Source organism: Suncus etruscus, chromosome 4, assembly GCF_024139225.1.
Source record: "Suncus etruscus isolate mSunEtr1 chromosome 4, mSunEtr1.pri.cur, whole genome shotgun sequence".
Lineage (NCBI taxonomy): Eukaryota > Metazoa > Chordata > Mammalia > Eulipotyphla > Soricidae > Suncus > Suncus etruscus.
The window spans coordinates 19,122,926-19,139,366 of record NC_064851.1 but is presented as its reverse complement, the minus strand read 5'-3'; the positions used below and the strand labels follow the sequence as shown (position 1 = coordinate 19,139,366).

Below are 16,441 nucleotides of genomic sequence, written 5' to 3'. Positions count from 1 at the left end.
TATGGCCCCAAATCCTAAAAATAAATAAACAAATAAATAATAAATAAATAAATAAATAAATAAATGTGCCAGAAAGCTGTTTGACAGTGATTTCGCCATCTGGTGTGCAGGGAAGCAAAGTTGAAAACCACTGTCCGTATAACAGCCCTGGCAGCCAGGTTTCCAAGAGCAAAGCAACTCCTTAGAAGGCCACCGGTAGGCAACACTGAGTGAGTCCTGGGACCCAAACGAGGGGTGGGGAGATGCTAAGGGCTTGGCTCACTCCTGGGAACCCATGTACCTCATCACATACTGAACTGCTGACTTCACTTCCTTCCCAGAGGCCATCGGAGGGAAGCGGAGTCACAAGGACAGGAAGACAGAGACCAGACAAGGGTTCCAGAAGTGGCCTGACCTCAGTGCAACACAACAGCCAACTCCTCCCTTTCTCCTTGGTTAGGAGCCCGGACAGCTGATTTGGATCAAAACAAAAAAAGACCCAGACATGAGGGACCTTGATCAGACTTCAGTGGAACTGGCCAGGGGTAAGCCTGAGGCTTGGGTCTTAGCCCATCTTAGCTTTGATGTCTGTGGGAGGCCCAGGCTGCCTGGGGTGCAACTGGAGGAGACCCTTGGCTGGGACTGCAGGGATAGGGTGAGAAGATCATTTTCTTTTCTATGAGTTTAAAACCAGATAAATCTACTGGCTACAGAATCCATTTAGACCTGTCAACACTCAGAGGCCTTTATTTTGTGGCAAATGATGGAGCTTTGCGACCTGGAGCACTACCATAGACGGCTCCACTCACTCCCCCTGGAGCCTTGACTGATCTTGGGGTCTTCTATTCAGCTATAAACTATTCCTGGACAATCTGATTCTCTTTAGGAAAGGGGGTGGGGTCTACATATTCTTCAGAGAAGCCCTTTAATTCAACCTGGTTGCTAGGGCCTTGACCCTGCTTTAATTAGGTCAGTGTTCAGAGAACCAAGCTGCAAGTAATGCAGGGCTCTCTTCCTTTTCATCCCCCAAAGATGAGACACTTGGGGATGCAGAGAGGAGAGATGTCAAAAGAGAAATCAAGACTCTCCAACACCTTCAAATAGCAACAAACATTCCCTCACCCCTGCCTGCCAGCTTCCCCGGTATAGCCCCATCTCAGTTCTGTTTCAAGGGAAATGGGGAGAGGAGGGTGATGGGGAATGGGTTCATGGGGGAACTTTTGGGTCACTGTCATTGGAGCAGAAGGACACATATCACTTCTGAACATTAGAATGAGCCCCAGCTCCAGCCCAAAAGACAAGAATGGACTTAGCCAGAGCAAACCCCAGCGAGCTGACAACTCCAGCACCCAAGCTCATCTCAATCAGCATGAGAAGGGGAGTCCTAGCTCAGCCCAATCACCATGAGAACTGGGGTCCCAACTCAGCCCAATCAGTATGAGAAGAGGGGGGGTCCCAGCTCATCCCAATCAGCATGAAAATGGGGGTCCTAGCTCAGCACAATCAGCATGAGAAAGGGGGTGGTCCTAACTCAACCCAATCAGCATGAAAAGGGGGTCCCAATCCACAGTCATTCCCTTTGAGGTCCAGTCAAAGATTCCCCTCCTTTGAGTTGACTCAAGAGTCTGGACATCCTGTTTATGAGGCTGCAGGGGCATGTCCCTCCAACCCTGAAGTTACTGAAGTTCAGGGGCCTGTGAGGGGGAGGATGAACTAGGCTCCCATTAGCCTCAGGAAAATCCCTCAAGAACTCCCCAACTCTCCCTACTCCATTTCCATCCCTCCCACCTTGGCCTTCTCTGGCAATGTCAAATTTCCCCAAGTAGCGAATGTCTTAGTGAATCCAAGCACTTGCACACCCACTACGGAAGAGCACCACTGCAGAGGGACCTCAACCATACTCCCAAGAGCACAACAGACACTCACAGCTGGTTAAACATGCGCTTCATCTCATCGGTGATGTTCATGGAGCCGACCTCATCATCCGAGAACCGAGTCACCTCTCCATCCTGCTCAGAGGTGTCCTCCTCCGATGTCACCTTTCGTTCTTTTTTCTTGGGGACCACCTGCTCCAAAAGAGAGACACAGGGGTCATTGGGGGTCTGTGGGGACAGAGAGGATGGACTGGGAAGGGAGCCCACAACTGGAGGATGGATGGACAGCTGGGGCAGCTCAGTGCTGGGAGGAAGTGCAGGACCTCTAAGAAGCAGTGGCATTAGCAAGAAGCATGAGGTGTCAGGCATGCAGGATAGGGGCCCCCGATGGCCTGCAGGAGCCAATTCGGCACCTCTCTTCACCAGAGAAGCAGCCCCATAGTCTTGGAAAGAGGAGAAAGCCAGATTGGTGCATATGGAACCAGGGTTGCTTCACAGTCAGGCAGGCAGAGAAACCCTCAGTCTCCCTGCTCACAGGCCAAAGCAGCAGCTGATGGTGAAGGAAGGGAGCCAGAGGGCTCAAGGCTCCCCCAGCTTCCACCAGTTCAAGCAGACATATAGGAGTGCAGCAAACGGAGACAGCAATGGAAGCCCCTCAATTTGCAGGAAGATGGACGGCTCCAGCAAGCCCAGCTCCCCCTAGAGGGGCCCACACTCACACATAAAAAGCACAACACACCAAATTGCTTTGGGTCCAAGCAAAAGCCAAAACACAAACCACCAACTCCAGAAGCAGCCCTTGAGAACAGCAAGTGGCCTTTGCAGAGCTGGATGTCCCCTCCTGGAGGACAAGCTACTTAGAAGTGCCACTTATATAGGGAGCCCTGGGGGACAGGGAGGGAGGATGCTAAGAGACTCTGGTGAGAAGGGAAATAAAAGAGACAGACACTTCTCCTTTCAGAGCTCTCAAGGCACAGGATGATTCACCAGAGGCCACCTCTGCAGCAGGGTGTGGGGCAGTGTGGCCTTGTGGCCCAGACCCTGGAGGTCAGAAGCTCCCTGTTCTAGCCACTGATCTGCTGTCTCCTTCCTTGAGCCTCTCATGTCGCCCACCCAGTGAGTGGTCTCCTCGGCCAAGATGTAAGTCTTGGGTATTTAAAGATGGAGTTGGATGCATCCACGTGCCTGTGAGTCCCTGAGCAGAGTTTCCTAGGGAGGTTGTGGGACTGAGTACATACTACCTCTGGGGAGCAGGTGGAGGGGTACTGAAGGGTACTGAAGGTTGTGAGCGAGGGCGTGGACATGGGAGGAAGAGGCAGGCAAAAGCAGGGCGGCCCTAGTCACCTGGAAGATCTTGGACACGTCTTCTGAGTTCCGCTGCTGTGCGACATCGCACAGCTTGGCCGTGATGTCGATGCGGCGGCAGATGTCCATGTCCACCTTCATGGCCTTTTCTTGGATCTTTGTGTCCAGGTCAGTCATGGGCTGCAGGGAGGACAGCAGGGGTTACACGAGCAAGGGAGGAAGCTGGCATGCGGGGTTCGGGGGACCCAGACTTTGGCTGGGTGTGAAGGGTTGGTGCTGTGGAGTTAGGGATCAGGGTGGGGGTAGCATGGGAGCTTGGACTCAGGAACAGAGCGGATCATGGGGGAGACCCTTTGTGGGGACCGGAAGGCTTCGTCTCCAAGGACAGTGTCAGTGTGGATGTGGTTGGCACAAAGAAGACAGGAAGGAAGCTTCCACGCTGATCTGACTGTTGAAAAATCCCTCCCCTCATCCACATTTCTTATCCAGTCCGACTGTCCCTCCTGAACCCCACATGGTGCCTATAAGATGGTGCTTTTATTCTGGGCTTCCTCTTCAGTAGACTAGAGAGGCTCACCCAGATTGAGGTGGATCCCCTGGGCTCCATCGAGGTAAAGTGAGGTGCAGACCTACCCTGGACTCTCCTTGTCTCATGACCTTGGCCCCAAAGCCAAGCCAGGCCCCTCTTCTGGCTGGCAGATTCTCCTTATATACAATGATTTTAACTCAAAGGTGGCAGGAAACTTGGGATTCCCAAGCAGAAAGGAGACCACTGCTGCCATCCACTCCCCCAGCACTCAGTGACCATGATTCTAACAATTCTCCAAAGGACATACACACCAGCCTTTCCCAACTTTGCAAAACAATCTTGCTACAGGCTGCTGGTCTGGGAACTTCTCAGGCTCAGTTGGTGGAGGGGGGATTTCCCCACAAACTTGCCCATCTCCTCCAGCTGCCGACACACACACACATCCATGTCCAGACACTGAGAGCCTTGGCTTCTACAGGCCCTCCCCATGGGAACATAGACACATACACAGACCATCAGAGGAGCCCCGGGGAGGGCAGGATGGGTTAAGCGGCAGATTAATGCATCTCTGCTCAAACTGAGGGAAGCGGACGTGAGGGGCAATGCCTGGTCTCTGATGCATCGGTCATCCTCACGGTCAAACACAGCCAGCCAGGACTCTAACTAGAAGCCAGCTCTGGAGCGGCTGAGTGAATGAAGCATCTTGCATGATAGGGGTAGGGGGGGGGGTGAATGAGGAAGGTCGTGATGCCTGGGGTTGATCAGTGGCACTTACATCACTCATGAGCCCCTTAAACACCACCAGCTCGGCCTTGAGCCGCTCAATCTTCTCGTTCATCTCCTCTTGGATAGCTTCAGCCTCCTGAGCCGCCTATGGGGGATGGAGATGGGGGAGGCTTTAGGGTACCAGGAACCTGGACCCAAAACCCAGAACACCAATGGGCAACCAGTTCAGCCACCAGAATGCCAGGGAATAGCACTGCCCAGTTGATAACACCTTTCAAGGCTCTTTTTAGTGCAGAGAGGAATCCACAGCAGATAGGAAGAGAACAAGAGCAAATTAACATAACCAGTGACATCAACCTTAGTACCATGGGCCAGGTTCAAATTTTAGGTACATTCATGTGAACGTTCCAGTGGGGGAGCAATTTCATCACAAATCACACACACAGACCCTGTGTGTCTGCCAGGGCCCTGGATCAGAAGGTTGGCCACACACCAGCCACAAGACCAGCTGAGGAGGGAACAGTATTTTCTTCTTTGTGCTTTTCTGAAAGGTCTCAGAATGCACTTAGGAGCATACCATGTTTGTGAAATACCAGGTCTTTCTGTGATGAACAGAAGATAGGACTCTGTACTGTATCCTCCAATCCATGGAGCTTCTGATGGACAATAATCTGTCTCTAGTTTCTGATTCCTGCTTTCAGTATCAGAGGGCAACTTTTTGTCTTTCTTTAGGGTTGCCACTGGTGGTGTCCTACCTCTGCACTCTGAGATCACTCCTGGAGTTCTCAGGTGACCTTTTGGGGCACTGGAAAATGAACCCAGGTCATTCACTTATAAGGCAGTTGTTGCCCCAGAAGGCAACATTTTAAAAATGTCTAAAGATAGGCTCCCTATGTTTTCATAGGGTGGTTGCTCTTGTCTCCACTTAAGAAAGGAAAAGACAGAGGCTGAGAAGGTACAGCCCAATGCCAGAGGGTCCAGGCTAAAGAACCCGAGTTCTGGGGGAGCTAGAGGACCAGACAAGTGACATCATGGCCCACCTGAGAATAGGCTGCCTGGGACATGCCCTTAGCTCTGGAACTCAGTGCCTCCCCTGTGCAGGGCAAAAGGAAGAGGCCCCTTCCCTAAACTCCCACGGAGAAGACAAGATATCATGAAGCAGGCATTGGGCTGGAAAGTGTCCCTGGCTTTGTTCTGGTGCCCACCAGGCCCTGCATATGCCCCTGCTAATCATCTTACCTCCTGCAGCGTGTCCACCATAGTCTGCAGGTTCATGCGCTTGGCCAGTTCTTCTTCCCATCTGCAAGAGGCAAAGGGTCAGGAGGTTAGAAGTAGCCTTCCTATATGAGTTCAGCCCTCATACCCACCCTCACACCCACCTCAGATCCACCAGTGACCTCTACTTGGCCTGTCCTCCAGGGATTCCTGCCCTAGAGGACAGGAGCCAAACAGGTGGACCCTAAACCACAATTCCAGTGAGATAGGGGGTGAGTGTTGAATGCCATGTCAGAGGTATGACAGAACATCCGGGGAGACAATGCCAGGAGAACTGCCACCTTCTCCGGCAAACTCTAACGTGCCGTGTAATACAAGCTATTTGCTGATACGAGAATTAAGTGTAGACATGAGCTGCAGAGGGGCCATAGGAGGCTCTTCTTTGGCCATAAAACACAATCCTGTGCTTATATGTTTATTTGGGGGCCATATCCAGCAGTGCTCAGGGGTTATTCCCTGCTAAACTCATTGCTCAAAAGCCACTAGTAATGCTGGGTGAAGGCAGTAGCAGAAAGACTATTTATTTTCAACTCAGGAGTCACCACTCCCAATGGCTCTCTGGAAATATGTGGTGCTAGAGCTCGAATCTAGATCTCCTTCCTGCATGCAATGCAAAAGAATGTACTTCCGGCCACTGAGACATCTCTCAGTCTTCAAGACATGGACTTTTACTGCGCAAGCCACAGCAATTCCTGAGTTCATTGGTCTTGCAGCCTACCCTAACCAACAAAATCTTCATGGAGAGCACTATCCTTGCCTAAGAGATGAGGGTACAAAGGTTCAGAGAGGTCAATCGTTCCTAACAAAGACACACAGCTTTTGTTTGGAATTCAAACCCAAGCCCTGTTTCCTTACTTTAAAAAAAAAAAAAAAATCAATCTAGCCTTTTCTTGTGCCAGGCTTTATTCCAGGGACTTTCCGGCCCTATGGCATTCACACGTATAGCATTCCCCTAACCTATCTTGCAGGCCATGGGAAAGGGGAGAAGAAGTCATTAAGGAACTTCTGACCTAACTTGTCCACCTCACAGTGTCCACCTCTCTTCTACCCTCATCATCCTCAGGTACAGGGTGAGGTGGACAGAGGCCTGGGTAAGCTATGACACAGCCAAGACTCAAACCTGGGCTGGAGGATCCACAGTGAGAGTACTTGGAACCCAGCCAGCCTCCCCCACAGACCCAGGCCCCCTCTGGCTGCCCCTTCTTCCGTGGAGAAAGCAGAAAGAATGATGGTCCCCTGCCCTTTGGCCTGGGACACCACAGTCTTTTCTCACCTCCCTACCCAGCCTCAGAGTTCAGAGGTCTGAAAGCCTTTTAGGATGCTGTTGGGGCAGCTAAAAATAGGCACAAGGGGAGAGAGATGGATAAAGAGCCTGTTACGTCACTGGCTTGGGGAAACAAGAGAAAACGGATACTGTTTGCACACACAGAGGAAAATTCCTCCTCTCCCACACAAGCCGTGCTGGCCCTGGCTAGGGTTTTGGGAGGAGACACAGACGCTCCTTGTCTGGCCAGATCCCTTGTTTGGACAGTCAGGCTGGGCCTGTCTGCTGGGCGTGGATGCCGGGTCTCAGAACCAGCAGACAATGGGGTTGGGGTTCCTACTGGGGGTCAAGGGCACATAGCAAGCTAAGGAGGGACAGTGAGACCCCAGGCAAGCAGCTCATGGCAATTCTGTACAGCCAGGGAAACTGAGGTCCAGAGTACAAGACGCCTGTCCAAGGTCACCCAAGACCTGAGATGAATGGGACTAAGGATTCCCAGTGGGGAGAGGTTTACCTGCCATGCTTAGCTCCAGCAGGGCGCCTCTGGGACTTCCCTCTGGGGAGGCCCAGGCCTGGGTCCCAAGCTGAATCATCCCTCCTGACTGTGCTTCTCTGAGGGGGGGCAGGGGACTGGAGCTGAAGCCACGAGGCAGAGCGGTATAAGGGAGGCCTGGCCCAGAGCTGGCTGCAGAGCCTGGCTCTGACGCTCAGTTTTTGTTATTGGTTGTTTTTTGGTTTTAGTTTTGGTTTTGGTTTTTTGTTTTTGTTTTTGTTTTTGCTTTTGGACCACACTCAGCAGTGTCCAGGGGTTACTCCTGGCTTTGCACTCAGAAATCACTCCTGGCAGGCTCTGGGTCCATATGAGATACTGGGGATTGAACTAGGGTCTGTCCGGGGTCAGCCTCATGCAAAGCAAATGCCCTTCTGCTGTGCTATCACTCAGGCCCCCTGAGGCTCAATTTTACCTATGTCTGTGTCTGCAGCCAAAACATAGCAGAATCAGATGAGAAGTATATCTGCGGGTATTGGAGAATGTGCACACCCCCTTTGCCATGCGGTCTCATTGTGGTCAAGCCAGCCCACTCTCCCACTCATTGTTCTAAGAAGGAAACTCCTGAGGAAAACAGGGCTAGGTGTCCATAGACCCACAGACCCGTAGGGACAGCGGCTGCCCCAAAGCACCCAGGGCCTTTGAATCTCAGATTCAGCAGCCGCCGCCACTTATTGGCAACCCAGGGTGCTGTGCCCTGGGCTTGGTGCCCTGATGCAGACACCTTCCGCATTCGTGCATTTATTTAATCTTCTTGAGGCAAAGAAGTCTTCTCTGAACTCAGCTAGGAGAAGAGGGAACAGAGGTTCAGAGGTGAAGCAAGTGGACTAAGGGTGCAGAGTGAGGGGGCAGGCAGCAGACTTGAGCCAAACGCAAGTTCTAAAAGCTTCAAGTCTCAAATGGGAGGATGCACCGGATCCTCTGTTGACACCAAACCAGCAGAGTTAGCCTGGGATGAAGAATCTACATTCAGAACCCGCTCCCCAGAAAATAGTGCTGAGGGACACCCCACACCTTGCATTCCTCACGCTTCTCAGCTGCACCCCAGCAGATGAGCTTTGCACCCTTGATTTTAGGCATCATTGAGGACCCAAGTCAGATAAGGTGGGTGACTGATGCTCTTGGGAGACCACAACAAATGCCCGAGTGCAGATGGAAACAAGCTTGGCAGACCAAAAGTGCTGCCTGCATCAGGCCACTGCCGTACGGTTGTCCCTCCCAATGCGGGAGGGAAACCTGGCTCTACCCGCTTAGATGTTGACGAGGCAGAAAGCCTCTGCCCTTCAGCTGCTCTGGCTGACTTGGTGAAACGATGGACGAACGCCAGGTCCCAGGAGGTGCCCTGATGCCCTTATTTGCTGCCACCCAGACAGTAGCCATATCCCTGGAAGCTGGCCATCATGCTGTATGTGGGCTCTGGAGTGTCCCTCTCATCCCTTCCCCGACCTGGGTCTGCCCACAGGGTGATGAGTTTCAGCAGGACCAAGTTTCTAGCAGAGGGATCAAAGGAAAAGGCGGCAGGAACACCAGCGGGGAACCAGCTCCATGGAAGCAAAGAGGCACCTCTTATAGGTGGGATGTAGGTGAGCACAGGTAGGCCTTTGCAAAGTCCCCTGGTGATCAGCAAGAGGAGCCACAAGAAAATCGACATGTGGCATGAAATCCACTTGCCCTAGAAGATCAACAACCTAGCACAGATCATACTTGGAGGGGACCAGGGTGGGAAAGTATGGGTCCTACCCAGAAATGTACAAGGAGAGCTTCTTGACTCCTTGAGAGGGGCTGGGCAAGCCAGGATTCCGTTCTAGGGCACATTCAGAGATGGCCAGCCCACCCCTATCATTGAATGCTGTGCTCCCTGGCAAGGGGAAGGTGATCTTGTCTAGTCAGAGACTAGATAAATATCAACTCTCTTCGGGGGGTGAATGGGGCTGAGAACAGCTGTGTGGGGCCTCACAGCTACACTAGACAGAGATATAAACTCCTCATATGAGGAGGGACCATAAAGGAGGCACCAAACAGCAAACCAGGGTCAAGTACCCAAAGCACTCAGTGTCCCCCTGCCTGATCAACAGCTCATAAAGCGCCTACTCCTGCTCTCCTGATGGCGGAAGGAGAGAAGGAGAAGAGTTACTTCCATGCCGGAAGTTCCACACCCTAGCTTGGGGAGTGCCAGACCTTCTTTTACTGTCAGGTTCCATCTCCCCTCCTTGCTCACATTTCCCATAAAAAGATGCTTTACTTCTCGGAGGTGTCCGCCTGCCCTGCACTCACTTGCTCACTCACCCAGACACACACACACACACACACACACACACACTCAAGGCACTCAAACATACACTTACGCGTGCACTCACATTCTCAGTCATGGACACATGCACATCACTCATTCATACACTTACTCACACACACAGGCATCCAAGCATGCGCTTTTGCACACTCTCAGGCATGAAGGCACTCACTCAAGTGAAGACACACGGCACAAAATCTCCCATTTGTGCAGAAAAAGAAACCAAAGGCTAGGAATCACTCGCGCCAGTGGCCCTCCTCCCTTCCCCACTTCCTCCTGAAATCCTTTTTCTTCTCCCAGGCTTGTCTTCAGTCTCAGCTTTCTCACGGGCAGGACAGATACTTTCATCCCTTTTCTTCCAGCAGCTCCAGCTTGAGGCATCTGAGCTGAATGGGGCCATACTGCTTTCTCAAGGGAGGATCTGCCCAGGGCCAGCCCATTATGCCAGGCATAGCCATGAGGGTCTGCTGTCTTCCCCACCTCCAGTCAGGCCCCAGACCCAGGATCCCAGTTGTGCCCAAGACCTCTTTGTCTCTGCCTGCAGGTACCTGTTTATGTGTGCCAGCTTCTCTAGGTCCCTCATCCATCAGCATAATCTCTCGGCACAGAAAATAATAATGAGGACAGAGGGCACATGGAGATGATGGAACTACTGGGCAGGACACTGGCCTTGGGTGCTGCCCAGGCAAAGCCCCATGTTTTTCCATGGAGGCAGATTTCTCATGTCTATGTTAATGACGAAAAAGCCAATGTCCATCAACCATCTCGCCCCAATCACAGGACTGGGAAGGTGTTGTTGTTTCTAATATACAGAGATGAAGACTGAGACTGAGGGACTCCCCCAAAATGAAAGCCCACAGGAGCCACATTCATCTCACATTACATCTGAGTGTAGGAGAGGAAGCAATAGGACAGTGAGTAAGACACTTGTCTTGCGAGTAGCCAATCCATGTTCAACCCTTAACACCCTATGTGGTCTCAAGCCCTGCCAGAAGTGATACCTAAATGCAAGAGCCAGGAGTAAGCCATGATACTTACATGTTACTAGGTGTAACCCCCACCAAAAAACAACAAAACCCCCAAGTCTACACATAAGAAAATGGAGGTGCAGGGCCAGTCTGTTAGGAATAATTCCTGAGTGCAGAGCCAGGAGTAACCCCCGACATATGACCCCGCAAAAACAAAAAACAAAAACCATTCTGCTCCAAACTCCTAAGGGTCACATGATACCCCAACCCCAGCAAACAGGCCATCCTGTCTGGGCAGGACAGCAGGCCCAGGTCACTCTCATCCCTAAGCTGATCAATATCCCCTATTCGAACCCTCCTGCAGCTTTGTGCTGAAAAAGTGAAACCAGGAAGTCTCAGAACGTTGACACAGGGCACCCAGGAGACCTGTGGACCACACCGGAAGTGATTCTCAGCCTAGCAACAGCTAGGGGGTGTTAGAGAGCAGCAGGATCGAGCATATGTACCAATGCTGGTGTGTGTGTGGGGGGGGGAGTTGAGGCCAAGAAGAAGCCCCCATGGTCCCCAGGATGAGTCAGGTCTGAGTAGGAACCACCCCCTCCCCCAGTGCAGACATGCACTCCTCTCCACCTCTCTAATCATTCACTGCTCTGGGTGGACCCCCAAACCCCAAAGCATGGGAAGCCCCAGAGTGGCTGAACCCTCTTACTCATCACTCCACTGCCCTCCTACCATTGCTGTCCCCCTGCCCAGGAGGGTCCCCTCTGCCCGCAGCACAGGCTCTCTGCTCTGCACTGTCCAGAATTTTCTCTGGGGGTTGGAAGCACGGCAGGCAGGAGCAATGCGCTGCCCTCTCCCACTTCTCTCTGCCGTCCAGGATGAGGAGGAGAGTAGAGGGGAGGCAGGGGCATCTGGACAATGAGCGGGAGAGGAAATGACTCCACTGAGCAGTCTGGGGCCTCAGCTCCGTCTCAACTGAATGAAGGAGGGGGGTGGGGATTGGACACCACCCAACCACATGTGGTCAACCCTCATTCCTGAAGAGCCACTGTAGGGCCATGTGATGGACGAGAAGGCTCGGCTGGTCACTGGGGGAGGGGGAGGAGGCAACAAGGCCAGCCCCCACCCTACACCCCTATACACACACACCCGCCACACTGAGATGCCCGCTGCCCATGAGACACAGGAAAGAGGCAGACAGGCCTGGTGGGGGTGGGGGGGACACAGCAGGCTGAAGTCACTGGTAGGAGCTGACTCACAGCTGTTTTCACTTCCTGTGCTGAGTGGGGAGAGAGAAAGAGACAGACAGACAGAGACAGACAGATAGGGAGCGACAGAGAGTCAGAGATGGAGCTGCGGCTCGAAGAGCCATGGTACAATCCTAGGGGAACAATTAAGGCTCCAGCAACAGCATTGGGGGTCTCTGGGTAGAGCTCCTAAGTGCTCCTGGCAGCCAGCACCTGAACTGGGCTCCTCCCCACACAATACCCAGCGCTCAGTTTCGGAGTAGTCTGGTCTCTGGTGGGGTCCAGTTTTCTCATCTGAGAGGGAGGTTCAGAGAATGGCAGAAGATGGCAGTGAAGGCACAACCCTCTTGCTCCACCCTTAGGAGCCAAGCTGAATTGGGGACTGTGGCCGTAGGCTCAGGGAACTGGCTGGGAACCAGAGGAATAATCCCCACCTTTCGGGGAGACACACCCAAGACAGCTCACTCAGGTGATGGGAAGAGAGTTCAGGGAAGGCTGGATAGAAAACTTCACTCTGGGCCAAGCATGGGCCTAGCTCAGGGCAGAAGGCAGGTGGGGCAGAAAGCAGCCTTCTCCCGATAGTGGGGAGTCGACTGCCATGGCGGGGTGCGTATTTAGGGTGCCTCTGCTTCTGCTGAGCCTTCCAGAGACTTTTGAAAAGCATCAATGAGAGGCCGGAGTGACAGACAGTACAGAGGGCAGAACTTCTACCTTGTATGCAGCCAACCTTGGTTAAAGCCCTGGCACCCTATATGGTTCCTGACCCCCACCAGGAGTAATCCCTGAGCACAGAGCCAAGAGTAAGCCTTGGGCACTGCCAAGTGTACCCCTCCAAAAAAAAAAAAAAAGCCACCATTGATTGAATCACTTTCCTCCTACACACACCCCCATCCCCAGAGCAACACCAAGTAATGCACAGTGATGGCAGGGAAGAAAAGGCACAGGAACAAAAGTACCAGGGAGTGTCTCACCCCATTTCCTGTATCACTTTGCTTTCAGGAATACAGCTTGGCTCCCTCAACCCTATGTGCCTGCCCCCATCCCTTTGCTGCCATCTGCACTGAACCCTGATCCAAGGAGAGGATTTCCCGCCCTACAGATGTGCCCGGCTGCCCAGCTATGCTCCACTGCTTGTGGAAGGAAACACAAATTAAATGCCAACTGATTGTCTCCATGGAGGAGGCATTAATTTAATGTGAACACTTAACCAGGGCAGCCAATTCCATTATAGGGCGGGCAGTAATGGCCCTGGGCAGAAAGGCGGGCAGTGACGAGCCGGGAGGAGAACCCACATATCGAGTGTGCACCTCCACCCAGCACGCTGCCACCCTCACAGACACACACACACTTACACACAGTCAAACTCAAATGAGCACAGACACATATGTGTACAAGCAGACACAGACACACATAGGTATGTTTCACAGGAAATGGCAGCCCCTCCAAGGAGCTCAGCATGCAGGCCAACTCACAGCAATGAGGCAACAGGGAGGAAGGGCTCCAAGTTAGAGCCCAGACTCTCACGACCTCTGTCTGCCTGGCCTCCAGAAATCCCTTCTCTGCCAGGGCCTCCATCTTCCCACCCACAGCAGCCCCTCTGGCTGTCCCTCTGCATATGGCCTTGGTAGTTGCTGTGGGCAGACCTTGAATATCAGCCTCTCTAGGAAACAGGAAGCAGTGATGTCTTCAGATGTCTGCCCCATGCAGTTACCCAGGGGACCTGGGTTCTGCCCTCTTCAACAGACACTAGCAACCAAGCAGTGGGCTTTTAAAAGTAGTCTCTGTTCTGGGATTGTCTGTTCTGGGATCATTCCTGAGGGCTTGCTAGGGGCCTCCAGGCACACAAAGTTCCATCACAGGAATCTCCTGGTCAGGAAAGCACTGAAGGAAATGCCCTCAGCTGTGGGAGGCCCCAGGGGAAACAATGCACATGAGCCAAAGCTTCTGGTCCTTCATCCAAGCAAAAGGGGCAGCAATTCCTCACCCCTCATGGACCATGGCCATTCTAACCACCAACTTTGGGGTGTGAGTTTGTGCATGCATGTGTGAATGTATGTATACATCCTTCCCCTGATCATGGAAGCAGAGGTGGCAATTCCCCCAGGGGATTCCAGGATCCCCTGCCATGCCCTCTGGGGATCCTGAAGCCTGTGAGAGGATGGCAGTGGGATTCAGCCATGATGGAGTAGATGGTGAAGGAGAGTTGCATGGAGCCATCTGCTCCCTGTTTCCAGGGACCCAGGGTCCTCTTGTTGGCTGGTCTCTGGGGCTCTCCATTGGAGACCACTAGGTGGAAAAGATAGAATGGAAAGTCCCCATTCTTTAGGCCTACATCCCTCGATGCAACAAGGCTGGACACAGGCTGAGCCCTTGGGGTTCACCCTGACAAAGCCCTCAAGGCAGGGATAGAGTCCCCCCCCAACCCAGAAGACACAAGGCACTTAGGGCATCTCAGGCCCTGCCACAATGTGGTCCAAGGTTGCCACCTGGCATCCTTGTTGGTCCCAGTGTCCTGCCTCACCTAAATGTCCTTCATTTAAAAAAAACTCTAGTGAGCTGGCTGCTCTGAGGTGCCCAAGATCTCAATCTGCAGGCAGGGCCGTGCCCTCTTCTAGGACTTCTGTTTGGACACCACTGCCCCCCCCAAACCAGACCACATAGGAGGAACGTGGCTACACCCAGAAAGTGGTCTAGGTCCTACACTACAGCCCCCTTGAGGTTCCTGGAGCACTATCACCTCTTCCAGGCTAATCTCACCTGCTCCAGGGAGCCCAGAGTACCTCCTCCAGGAAAAAGCTCAGATGCCTTCCCAGTGGCATCCAGGGTGTGTCTATGGTCAGACTGAAGAAGAGGGAAGCTTGTGCTTAGATGAAAGGGCTGGTAAATGCCAGTTCTGTGCCTCCACCACTCCCTGTGATGCTGTCCCACCTGAGAGGGGATTGTGGAAGGTAGGACTACACCAAGGGACTGCACCAGTCCAGGTCTCACTGACCCCACACCTGGAGCAGCAGCTCCCAGCAACCTCCCCTCCTATGCACTCCTGGCAAACTAATGAGAAAACACCCTAATCTCCCCTACATACACACAATGACAGATTCAGAGGGCTGCTGGGGGCCCAGGCCTTGCCAGGAACAGCCCTTAACATGTGGCTCTTCGCTTCAGCAGCCAGGGCCTAGAAAGGCCTCAGCATTCCAGCTGAGTCTGTCCGGCCTCTAGTCTTATCACTCTCCTTTCTCCAGCAGGCTCCGAGGTGGTGGTCCCACGAGCCTCATCATGAGTGATCCTTGAGCATAGAAACAGGAGTAAACTCTGAGCACTACCAGGAGTGATTCCTGTGCACAGAGCCAAGAGCAAGAGAAATAATAGAAATGGGCTTGGTGGAAGCACCAGTTTTGTGGGAACAAGTGTGAACACACCAGTCAGCCTGAATCACACCCTCAGCAGAGCCAGTCCTATCCCTCAGCCCTTTGTCCATGGACACTTGGGTCAGCCATAGAATACATTCAGAGATGGCTGGTCCAGTCCTATCATTAAGCACTGTGCCTCAGTTTCCCTGCCCAGGTGGAGATCTGACCCAGAAACCATCTTTGGCACATGAACGCTGGGTCACCTTCCTCAAGCAGTGAGAATCCAGAGAGGTTAATGCCTCTCCTGTGAAAGGGCTCTGGGACCACATGCTGGGTGGGAAGGAGGCAAACAGCACACCCAGGACAGGGCTGGTGAGCCTCACTGGTGAGCCCAAACCATCTTTGTAGGTCCTGACATCTCTGCTCCTCTCCCTCTAATAATCCTTATCTCTCCCCTTGAAAAGGGACACTCCCAGCCATAGAGTTTGACCTTTCTGTCCTGGTCTGGCCATCCTAACAGAGGCCTGATCCCAAGCCCCATTGCTAGCTGACTCTCAGTTTCTGGGGTTCCAGCTCATTCATGGGGGAATAGGTCCTGGGGTCCCAGGCCAGGAAGCAGAAAGACACAGGGGTCAGGAGCTTAGGAGCTCCACCCAAAGACCTGTTTACAGGGATGAGAGAACTAGCAGTTCCCAAGTCTATTTTGGAAAGTTAATGTGCACCTTGGGGCTCTTGGTTATTTATTCTGTGGCTCTGCAGTGCTACATGTAAATGCAAGGCTATGTGTGTGTGCGTGTGTGTATGCATATGTGTGTGTAAGTGCATACACACAAATCTAATCTCCCTGCATCAAAGCCACAACACTCACACACAGTTGCCTAGAATACTGACTTCCTTCCCTCACCCTCTGTAGCCCATAGAAGGCCCCACAGACCATCAGAGTACAGGCCAGCATGTCACTCCTCCAGATAGGTCTGACTCCTCATCCAGAAATGAGGAAGAAAATAGTCCTATCAGAACATACAAATGCAAAGGCACCATGTGCAATGGGGAAATTTTTTACATGGCACCTGGCCTCCCAGATATC

The 16,441-nt window shown here is 52.7% G+C and overlaps 2 protein-coding genes across 2 annotated transcripts in view; one reads left to right on the top strand and one right to left on the bottom strand.

The window, feature by feature from the left end:
- HTR6 (5-hydroxytryptamine receptor 6) overlaps positions 1 to 16,441 on the top strand; it is a 742,605-nt gene that overhangs the window by 76,797 nt on the left and 649,367 nt on the right. The gene's annotated exons all lie outside the window — the stretch shown is intronic.
- Positions 1 to 16,441, bottom strand: part of IFFO2 (intermediate filament family orphan 2) — a 42,736-nt gene that overhangs the window by 5,561 nt on the left and 20,734 nt on the right. Inside the window, exons 2-5 of the mRNA XM_049772035.1 lie at positions 5,653 to 5,713; positions 4,463 to 4,558; positions 3,198 to 3,338; positions 1,906 to 2,045 (exon numbers count right to left, since the gene is read on the bottom strand). Of these exons, the coding sequence (XP_049627992.1) occupies positions 1,906 to 2,045; positions 3,198 to 3,338; positions 4,463 to 4,558; positions 5,653 to 5,713 (438 nt within the window). The remainder of the gene's footprint in view (positions 1 to 1,905; positions 2,046 to 3,197; positions 3,339 to 4,462; positions 4,559 to 5,652; positions 5,714 to 16,441) is intronic.